Here is an 11,668-nt window from a genome sequence, read left to right on the forward strand (position 1 = left end):
TGAATTATTTTGAAGTCCTACTTAGATATTCAGCCAACTTTAAATTCAAATTTGTTAAGATATAAATCGTTAATAGCCAATGTTATATTCAGGAAATTCCAAGACACCAGGAAACTGTAGTGTCAGTTGTTTGGAAAAAAATAACAATCATATGCCGCTTCCGGTGATGTTTTGTAAACCAAATGATGGTATAACAACAATTCTCTTTTGCATTTCTATATATTTTTTTGTTGTTGTTGTTGTTTTAACTGATTGATAAGAGGTCAAATAACTGATTACGAATAATAATTTGGTGTTGGGAAACAATATTGCTGCGTCAAGCCAAATATGAAAAGAAATGCTGAAAAATTATCATTTTTGAGCTTAAAATCGTATTTTTTCATTTCCTGCGTTCAAATCACTACATATATTGGATTATTTGGTCCTGACATGTATTTGTTGTTTTATTGTGGTCATTTTGATACCTCATTTGTCTACTTCAGTCGAAAAATGTCAATGTTATGACTATTTTTCATTTTTCAGTGAATTTCGAGATGGTGGCCATTTTGATGACGTCATAACCAGATTTTATACGATGTTAATATTGGTTTTTGTTGTTTTCGTTACTTAAACTGATAGATAAGTGGTCAAAAAACTTATTACAAATAATAGTTTGCTGTTGGGAAACATTTTTGCTGCGTCAAACCAAATATGAAAAATTTGCTGAAAAATCTCCATTTTTGAGGTTAAAATAAGATTTTTTTCATTTCCTGCGTAGAAATCACTACATATATTGGATTTTTTATCCTGATATGTATTTGTTGATCAAATATGGTCATTTTGATACCTCATTTGTCTACTTCGGTTGAAAAATGTCAATGTTATGACTATTTTTCAATTTTTAGTCAAATTCGAGATGACGGCCATCTCTTGATGACGTTCATAACCGGAAGTTCATCACCAACTTATGTCAATGTTAACATTTTGATTTGTTGATCAGTGGGTCGTTAGGGTTCAGAAACATATTGGGTTCGGAGGAGGTTTGGGGGGCGGGGTGTGCATGTGGGACTTCCTCCTCCTAGCCCATGGCCTAATATCATAGTGAAATTGAAGGCAGCTCAGCGGAAAACATTTGACCAATCACAGACCAGCAAAGATTTCCTTTGAAGACTACAGAGAGAGCGACGCCCAACTTCAAAGCCACGCCGTCAACCACAGTGTACCGTTATACGGCTCTTTTGATGGGGATTTACATCAAAGGACTAAATTACCTGTTTTCTTCTGTTGCATCCAGTTTTACGATGACATAGTCCAGGGGTGTAGAGATCATAAGCGATCGGAACCCCTGGAGTATCGAGGATGGCATTTTATACGTACAATGCAATCCGGTTTAAAATCTCCCCCAAAATATCATATGCGGGCCATTTCCGTCATTAAGGGTAGAATAAACAAGTCGAAGAAAGGGGAAGGAAACGCAAAAATAGGTCTTTAAACACATGTACATATTGTATAATATAACGACGTTTACATGTATAATAAAGATCATTTTTCGGTAAGATTTGATTATATAATTCATTTATTCATGGAGCAACGTTATTTCTAATGCAATCAAATTACAGTGTACATAAGGCTTACAATCGTACATCTTAAAGCTTGTATGTTTGTAAGATAATTCATCGAACGTATGCTTGTGAGATATCTTATTAAGGATTAACTTGAATAGATATATTATGTTATGGAGATTAACACAAAAATCTTAGTGTACTCTAAATAAACCGCGAAGCGGTTTATGATGAGAGTACACTCAGATTTTAATGTTATATCTCCATAACATAAAAAAATATTCAAATTAATACGTATAATTCAATTTACTTAAGATAATCTCTTCAATACTCAAAATTTATTTTGGGACTCTTTTGTCTATGAAATCATTACGCCGTCATCTCAGCCAATCAGAAGCAACGTCACAAACGGCGACGCCATTTTTTTCCTTTATGGGCTGATAAAGTGAATTTTCAAGCCAATGAAAATGCTCGTAACAAGCAAAATTGAATTATTGAAATATAACAGATTAACTTTTTTATTACCATTTTTCCCCTTTTGATGTAATTTTGACCTTGCAATGCTCCATGAAGAAACTTAGAAATTGCGGAAAAATGTTTTCGTGAAAATACAACTGGTACGTTGATTATAACAACTATATATCCTGCAATATTTACTAATTTTCGGACTAAAGGGCCTTCGGACTATTGGGTCTTCGGACTAAAGGGCCTTAGGACTATTGGACCTTCGGACTAACGGGCTTTCGGACTATTAGGCCGTAGGGATATAAGGGTGTCACCGTCGCATTGTGTGTACAAAACTATGTATCAACCAAATAAGTGTACTCATACGTAAGCATGTACATTGTAATATACGTGTAGTTCCTATATACCTATTCCTGTTTTAGGATCATTTTACTCCACACACACTTCAAACTATGGATAATATGTAAATAACAACAAAATAATAATTTACCATCCAATTGACTTTGGAGGTCTTTTTCAGTTGCATAATAATTTCAAAACAGTATGTAGTAATGTGATGAAAACGGGGAGTTTTCCTTAAATCATATATGTCATCGAAACGAGAGGTTTCCTTCTTGTAATGTTGTCTCTTTGTAAATACAAGTGCGTACGCTGTGACCCAGTTTTGAGTTATAAATCAACACGTGTATACACGACCGGATGTGCCCGTGTTCAGTTACGGTAGCTGTGTGTATTGTATAGTTTCAGTATTGTCAATCTTGTTAGCTTGATGTGTTTTCATTGCGAGCACGTGGTATCAGTGTCGTTGTAATTCTTTTGGTAGTATGTGTGTTGTTTAAGTTAATTCAAGCGTTCGGGTGACCAGATATATAGTGAAAATGGAATGACCTGTTTTACCCGTGTACCAAAATATGGACACGGTCATTTGGTATAAATAAAGGTGATCCAGTCATTATCGGGGAGATGTTGTTGCTGTAAAGATCGGAAACACGAAACAGGTAATGTACAAGGACTGAATAAGTCCCTGTGAAAGTCTGAATAAGACTTTCGTGTGTTTAGTGTGATAACCGATGCCGGGGGTAGTCTGAGTACACGACAGCCAGCATTGTAGATAGCAACTGCGCGCTGAAGCAAGTGCGCGACGCAGCGACGAGTCACCGCTGGCGCTCGATAACAGATCAAGCAGTAATTATAAGTGCGCAGCGCAGCGGGCGAGGTTACCGCTGCGCTCGATAGTGGGTTAAGGAACATAGGTATAGTAGCCACTGCGCAGAGTGACAAGTGCGCGGGCATAGGAATAGGGCCGTTCCGCTGTATATGATTATTGTTTTGTTAATAGGTATGTGTTGTCAGGTCCGTAGCAAGTAGTACGGCATTTGTTGATTGTTTTTTCTCGATATGAATCCCTTGTAAATATTCTGATCATTTGGTCTATTGAGGTTTTATTAGTTTCACGTTATTATATTTCGCTACCAAAGGACACAGTAGATTCCGAGCGACCATCAGGACGAACCAGACCCGGTGCACGTTACAGTAATGCATTTATTGTGTTTAGTACGGATAGCACGTTCTGTAAGGAAACCTGTCTAACTCGGGCTAACACCAACCTGAGAATCAAACACCGACCCCAAACCCCCTCCCTATCCCTTCTATCTTTTGAAGACGCAAATACATAAACATGGAGCCTCCAGAACACCACCGTATCAAAAAAGAAATGTAATAGTTGTAAATGTTATACAGAATTTCGATCTTGAGATGTCAACTTTTGTCTCTCATAGTGTTTGCTGCAACAGCGAAAACGTTTCATTCAAACCTATACATTGAACAATACAACCATACAATAATTTTCCTTACTATTTTTCTTTTTTCCCCTTTTGTTTAATACGCTATTGTAATTGCTTAGAAAAGCGAATCAATTATTTGTTAATACATTTTTTCTAAACAATTGTAAAACAATATTGCAAGTATTTCAATTTGCATATGTAAGACAGGATTACAAGATTGTTCAATAATGGTTTATTGCACCTCAATGTATTGTAGATTAAATATACATATATACACACATATATATACTGCAAATACGTATTTCATATTAATCAATTCTGGTAAAGAGAGAGAAAGCGGGAGAGAGAGAGTTCAATATGCATTTTGAATACACGTATATTCTTTCTAATGGCTGTAATAATAATTTTTATCATTTATTCGAGAATGGCGATAGTTCCGTTCATTTCTGGTTTTGACTTTGATAAGGGACTGCTTGTTCTGATAACAAGTACTAATGCTGGAATTAGTGCGATGATTGTACACGCTAACCCGATACCGAATGCTCCGCGCAGACAGTGTTGTCCGTAACAGAACAGTTCATTGGGGGTAGTTATAGCGCTTTCATATAGGACACCAAATGCCTCTTGTAGAGCGAAGCAAACTAGAGCGTTGACAAGAAGTATAATTCCCCAGTTCCTGCCGAGGTTTCCTATATACAATATGTCTGTCATTAGTGCTGGTCCCAAGGACCACATGATGGCGTTGCCGACCCCAACTAAAATGGTGGCAATGATCAAGATGGTGAACACGTCGACAAGTAATAGGAACAACATCTGCGAAATGACAAACGAGCCGATACCGATAAGGAGTACACTCGACCTGGGAAAGGTTTCAATATACCTGTCCGAGAACACCCCAATCAGGATACTGACCGCCATGACAGAGATCGGAATCAGCAGTACCAGCGTGGGATTGTGCTCGTCCAGTCTGACGCTCGTGGCAATCTCTGTCAGGTTGTTGGTGACAAACACTCCGACCGAAGCTGTTAGTATAAACACCCATAGCAATGCGTGGAAGTTGCAGTTCGCAGCTAGCTGTGATAGTGTCAATGCGTGGTCCTTTTCCCGTATAGGATTCAGATCGTTTAGTATTCCGTTTAAATCCTCGTAAGACAAAGCTGATTTCACGCTTTCTTTGTCTTCGGGAAGCATCCGTAAGAACAATATGCACAGTATATTTACAACACCAAATGATATAGCTAGTAGCAGCATCATGTGTGGGAAACTGTCCAAATTGTCTGGATCCTGTCCGTTAAATGCATGATAATATATAAGGGAGTACACGAAGGGACTTCCAGCAAAGAAAACATTGAGCGTTCCCATCACCTTGCCTCTTTGTTGTTGGCTAAAGTTCACGAGGTTCGTGTTTAGTGCCACCATGTACGTGAATGAAGATCCAAGTCCTAACAAAAGAGAAAACATTATATAAAACAATCATATATAGATATATATATCGACCTCCCTCCCATTAATTATGTTTGTTCCAATACAAACTTAACAAAATTGTTTCTGGCGACACAGTTTCTACTTCTAGCAACACCGTATCTAACGAATTATTGCTATGAATATAAAATACACACACTCTGACATATTGTTTACCTGCCAAAAAGAAGTAGATTCCCATCAACCAGCTCCGGATACTGTAGAAAAGGACAGCCTTGGACGTGGACCACAGAAACATGTATGAACCAACACCTAGTGCAAGGCCGACGCTAGACGACCACCCCGGTCCGAATCTGTCAAAAAACATCCCCGGCAGGAAGCCACATCCCTGGCCCACGTACAGCAGCGAGGATTGGAGTTCAACTTTAACAAACGATTCAGAAGTATAAAAACGGTAGTTTTAAGATATATTTTCAGTGGGATATTGTATCAAATTCGATACCTCTATATCCACTCTCGAACTTGTACTATGTGTGCCATGGATTGTATCTTTTTAAGTTATTTTGAACTGACTTCACCATTTCAATGTTGTGCAAATATAGTAAAATTGTTCATATTAATTTTCATAACTACCTTCACGTTGTGTGTAATTAAACGTCCTCTTGATGGCCCCAAGGTACACATTAAAAACATATAATGAGCCTGTGACAAACTCCCCAAGACAGCCCAAGGCCAGCCCTAGGAACTTCATCCATCGAGGACTACAGCAGCAGATCCCCATCTAAACATGAAAACACGGAAGGTATTATACATACAAAATGTATAGCATAGCTTCTCAACAGAGTCTTCTATTTAATGATGTATACAAATGACTTTGGCGTCATTTATTGCTTCATATTTGACTGTATTATTTAAAAGATGCTCCACCACCGACGAATGGTATTTTTTCTCTATTTAATACAGGTGCAGACGAATAAGCATCGTTCTTGTGTTACAGAAGTTTCCTTTTTTACACCATAACTCTCATTAAAAAGTTTGAGCTTCTTATTTTGAATAAAGATAAAAATATTAAAAATAATTGTGCCTTGAAAAAATATCCATGTCACTATGCCCTACATGGAATCAGGTACTGATTGTGCATGCACCAAAAGCAAAATAAATTATGTTACATATAAACACGATTAAACATCAGTTATTGTTTAAATAATGAGTATCACTTATGCTCTGTCGGCGGTGGAGCATCTTTACAAGTGCATGTTATGCCTTTATAGCCTGTATCAGTTGTGGCGAATAGGACCAAAATCACAAAATATACATACTATCAAGATTAGTTAGAATTATGTGATAATATTTGGTTAATATATATAAAAAATGAAAATTAACTGTTAATTTATATAGTTACAATAAATATGATAAAAAATAATGTCATTCCTTATATAGGAGTTACCTCCCCTTATTCTCATAAACCTCACCATGTATATATGTTTTATATAATTATTTGTTTGTACCACCAATATCGGGAGAAGACTAAGATAGGCTACGCCTGATGTCTAATCCAATTGACACTAACATCTTTTTGTCAATAAAATATTTGGAAATTAAAATGTTATGCATTTATTTTCATTCTTTTCCAGAATATTCTTTTACAATTATTTCATATAATCTTGTCGAATGTTATTTTTCAAACATTAACTAACCGAATGTGACGATTTGATATATGTAAAAATATTCTCACACTTTACTCCTAGAACAATGTTTTTAATTGAAAAGGTTCAATGTTGCTTTTAACCAAATGTAAATTCATGTCAAAATTCAAAACGTTGTTTTCTTTAATTAAAAGCTTGTAACTACCCACTAGGCAATCACCAAAGAATATATAAGCTATCACACAAATGTCAATACTCTCATCATGTATCGCTGCAATGTTTATATAGAATGCATTCTATTTTTGTGTTACATCCTTAAATGAATTAAATATCCTTAAAAATCAGTTATTGTAACAAATCTATACTTACCTTCCGATGAAAAACTTGTGTATCGTCTGCGCCTCGTCGCCCTTAATTGAGACCGCCACCACAAGGCACAAAGTGATGATATCCACGTCATATATTGACTCATTCTATATCACACAAAAACCATTAGGGATTTTTTATCAAAAGATGTATCTCTTTTGTTTTCGTTATTTCTAGTTGATGTTGATACCGGTACATTTACATGCACGCATATAATGTGAATATATTACCTGTATGTACTGGTATACTTTCACACAGGAACATATAAATATGAACAGAGTTTGAACTCTATATTTCACTATCGTATGTAATTATTTTAATATGCGTATTATCAGCAGTGATCGGTTCATAAACTATTATCAGACTAATGAAAGTTCGGAAATTTACAAACGAACACACTATATAGTGTATACTACGTATTTAATTACATTTTCCTGTTGTTTTATAAAAAAAATTAAGTTATATATTTAAAAGTGATAATTATTTTTTACTTTGACCAACAAACTAATGTTGTATAGATATATAGCTTATTATGCTACAGAGTGAGAACATCAGCTAGTGACATTCCATTGATATGATTGTTATGACGCTAACTGAGTTAAATCATTGACTGACTAAAAATCAAAATTCTGTTCATTATTCTATAGAACCTGTTTATTGTCTGACCTCCATATTGTCATCATGCACCGTCCGTTCGTCAACGTTCGCTGTGCGCCGTGCGTAAACTTCAATCGACTTCTCAAAAACCGAAAGAACCAGGGTAATTCTATTTGGCATGTAGCATGCTGGGGTCACCAAGTTTGTTCAAATGAATGCCATTGATCTTCATTCAAGTTCACATGGGTCAAATAGGCTCAAATATTTAAACGACTTCTTGTGAATTATTAAGAGGGCTAGTGACCTGATAATGAGCCTGTAACATGTTGGGTTACCAAGTTTGTTCAAATAAATGACCTTGCTTTTCATTCAAGGTCATAAGGGTCTAATAAGCTAAAATCTTTAAAACTGGTGAATAACGAAAAAGGTCTAGATACGTGTCATAAGGCATGTGACATGTTAGGATGAAGGTCTACTAAGTTTGTCCAAATGAATGACCTTGACTTTCATTCAGATTGACAGGGGTCAAATACGCTAAACTTTTTAAACGGCTTGAACTCAATTACTAAGACACCCGATATTAAACCTGTGACATGCTGGGATGAAGGGCTACCAAGAAGAGCTATGAATGACCTTGACCTTCATTCAACGTCTCAGAGATCAAACAGGCTAACCTCTTTAAACGACTTCTTGTCAAATACTATAAGCCATAGAGATGTCAGATGACCGTTAAGGACCATTTGGCCTCTTTTTGTAATTGACATGTTTTCCTAATTATCTTTTATCCAAAAATGGAAGGAAATGTAGGCAGATTTCTGATTTTGTAATAAAATATTTTTAATACTAGAGGTATTTTTGAAAAGTCCTCATTAAGTCGTCTTGATTTTTAGAGCTTAGCTAAAGCAGTTTAAGGAAAAAATTTACAAACAATTCAGACCCACTTTACTGGTAATTATTTTACACGAGTTATCTCTCTTTTAACAAAATTGTATGCCGCCGTTATTTTTTGGATGAAGTAAAAGTAATACAAAGTAGCATAATAAATAAAAATGAAGATTTTGTTTCTTTTAGATGTTTATTTTGTTTGTGTAAATATTTTTTAGAAGTGTTAGAACTATTACATGGGCACTGTTGAACAAGAGTAATAAAAAATAAATAAAGATTGATCATTTAATGTTTTCCCCAAAAATGTGCAGTGTTTGTTATTGTAACCTTGATAAATACTTACCTTTGTATACCTCTCCCTTGTGGTAGCCGTGATTACCGGTACGGTTATATAAACTCCTGCATCCCCTTACATTATTATGAGTTGGTCTATAAGTGTTCAATGTAGAGAGTAATATAAATTTGTTACTTATAAATATATTAGAAAGTTGCCAACTCCCATTTGTTTGATGGTAGACATCCAGTGTCAGCGTCCTAACATGGGCAACACGAGACAAAATCTTCCTATATTTGAAAAAAATATCCCAACATTATGCTCTGAGGCTTTCAAAATACATTATCCACAAGTTAACCTGATCTTTAATTAAAGGTTTAAGACCTCGTTTAAACTAGTGATTTTTTGTATGAACATATATCACTTCTTAGTTGTAGTTGAACATAACTTAGTTTATATAAAGCGTCTTTGCATTCGTCTTAACCCAAGATATTACATGTCATGCACACTAGTAAATATAATGGCATGGCTATTTGGTGACAGAAATATGTACTGAACCCTGTGGACTTATAATAGTGGAAGAAAGATTTTTAGCCCACCATCATCAGATGCTTTATCATTTGTAAAAAGGAGACGTTTGTTTTTAATGACCCTTCGGGTCAGATGACCTGAAAATAGAAATATATGGAGATTGTGTCAGATGATAGAAAAGGAGAGGTATAACTTTGAACCGTTTTACAGTCACTAAGTGGTAAACCAAATAGTTTGCATCAATATGCATTAGGGTTATCTGCATATTGAATGCTATTAAGAATATCCGACTTTTTCTGGGCTTGTGGTAATTTCAGAGATCAAAGGGCGAAAATTCTCATTTTCATTGTTTAATTCCTGATTAAATAAATATTAGAATAGAGATGATAGGTTTTCCAGTTTTTGCCTACAAATCTTGAGTTTGTAAAGTTCAGTTAAGAAAATTGATGAAAATTAAAAAAAAAATTGGGCCCCAACAATGAAGTTATGTATTTGTTATATTTTAGCATTACAAACTTTCATGAAAATATTTTTGCTGAAAACTAAGATTTTTCAACGCTTTAATAGCTTGAGATTGGTATTTTAAAAGTACTCATTATGGATCTTGACATGACCTGCTTAAGATAATTACATCTTATGGACACATTGCCTAGGTTAGGTTCATAAATTAGGTAATATTCAATTAATAGTATCATCAGTCTACTTAGCATCACTTGTTTCCCAAAGCTTAAATCAGGTTTTAAAATATTTAGGTTCGTTTTATGAGCTTATTTCAAACAACGACTTCACTGAAGATAGTATGTTATGATCGTAAAAGGCGACTAAATTTGATATCTTAATTTCGTGGTTACGATCTTCTTCAGATGATTACGTCCTAAGGTCACATTTGCTGGTCACGTGCATAAAATAGGTCACATTCAATGAATGGTATCGTCTGTCAACTAAGTATCTTCTGGATTATTCATCTTAAAAGCAAGTGTTTATAAGCTAATGAAGTTTAAGAGAAAATATTAAGCAACACCTACAATGAATGTATGATATTAGAATTTTGCCTGCTGCCTCATTGCATGACCGGAAGAGGCGACTTTATCTAAGATCTCAATTCTAGTGGCTACCTAGATCAAAGTATTTTGACGTCGGCCTCAAACATCATAAAGATGGTTTCTTTCTTATAAAGACTTTCTTATGATGAACACTTGATGTTAAATAGATGATATTTTTTAACAAGAGATAAAGGTTCCATATTATTCGCCTTTTACGGTCATGCAATGGAGCAGCAGTCACATTATATTTACAAGGTGCAGATTCTCTCATAACACAAAATTAAAAAGCTTTAAACATCGAAAACCCAGAAGATACATAGTTGATATACGATACATTTCATTGAATCTGACCTAATTCATCCAGATCACCGAACTCATGTGCCCCCTAAGATAGCATCATCTTAAGCGGATTATGACAAAATCCAAATACAGCTCTAAACGTCACTTTATATGTTGGAAATGGTTAAAGAAAGGTACTAAACATCAATTTCAAGCTATCAAATCTTTGAAAAATCCTAGTTTTCATCAAAAATATTAAAGTTTGTAATGCTAAAATAGAATAAATGCCTAACTAGGTCACTGTGACCTACTTTTTGAATTTTTCATCAGTTTTTTTTTTAATTTTAACTGAACTTCACAAATCCAATATTTACAGGCAAAACCTGCAAAAAATGTTATCTGTATTATAATTCTTAATTAATTAGGACTTAAATACTGAAAATGTTAATTTTCACCCTTTGACCTTTGACCTCTGAAATTACCATGAGCGCAGAAAAAATCGGATATTCTGAATAGCAGCTGACCCTAATGTATCTTCATGCAAAATATTTTACTTATCACTGAGTGGCCGTAAAAAATATTTTCATCCAGGTAACCACGAAATTAAGATTTCAAATTTAGTCGCCTTTTACGATCATGCAGTTGGGCACGATCCGAACATCCTACCTTCAGTGAAGGTGTTACCTGAAATTAGCTCATAAAACAAGCTGAAATAATTTATAAACCTGCTTAAAACATGAGAAAACAGGACGTTTAGTGAACAGATGATAACATTAATTGAATATGACTTTATTTAAAAAACGTGACCTAGCTAATGTCACCCTAAGATGTACGC

The 11,668-nt window shown here is 35.0% G+C and overlaps 1 protein-coding gene across 1 annotated transcript; it reads right to left on the reverse strand.

Annotated features, from left to right (window-relative positions):
• Positions 1-4,204: 4,204 nt before the first annotated feature.
• On the reverse strand, positions 4,205-5,993 carry LOC138322081 (uncharacterized). Its single transcript, XM_069266137.1, has 3 exons — positions 5,846-5,993; positions 5,429-5,635; positions 4,205-5,232 (listed from the first exon to the last, which is right to left on the reverse strand). Exons 1-3 carry the CDS (start codon positions 5,991-5,993, stop codon positions 4,205-4,207), a joined length of 1,383 nt encoding a protein of 460 aa, XP_069122238.1.
• Positions 5,994-11,668: the final 5,675 nt, after the last annotated feature.

The sequence above is a fragment of the Argopecten irradians genome, chromosome 4 (assembly GCF_041381155.1).
Source record: "Argopecten irradians isolate NY chromosome 4, Ai_NY, whole genome shotgun sequence".
In the NCBI taxonomy this organism is placed as follows: domain Eukaryota; kingdom Metazoa; phylum Mollusca; class Bivalvia; order Pectinida; family Pectinidae; genus Argopecten; species Argopecten irradians.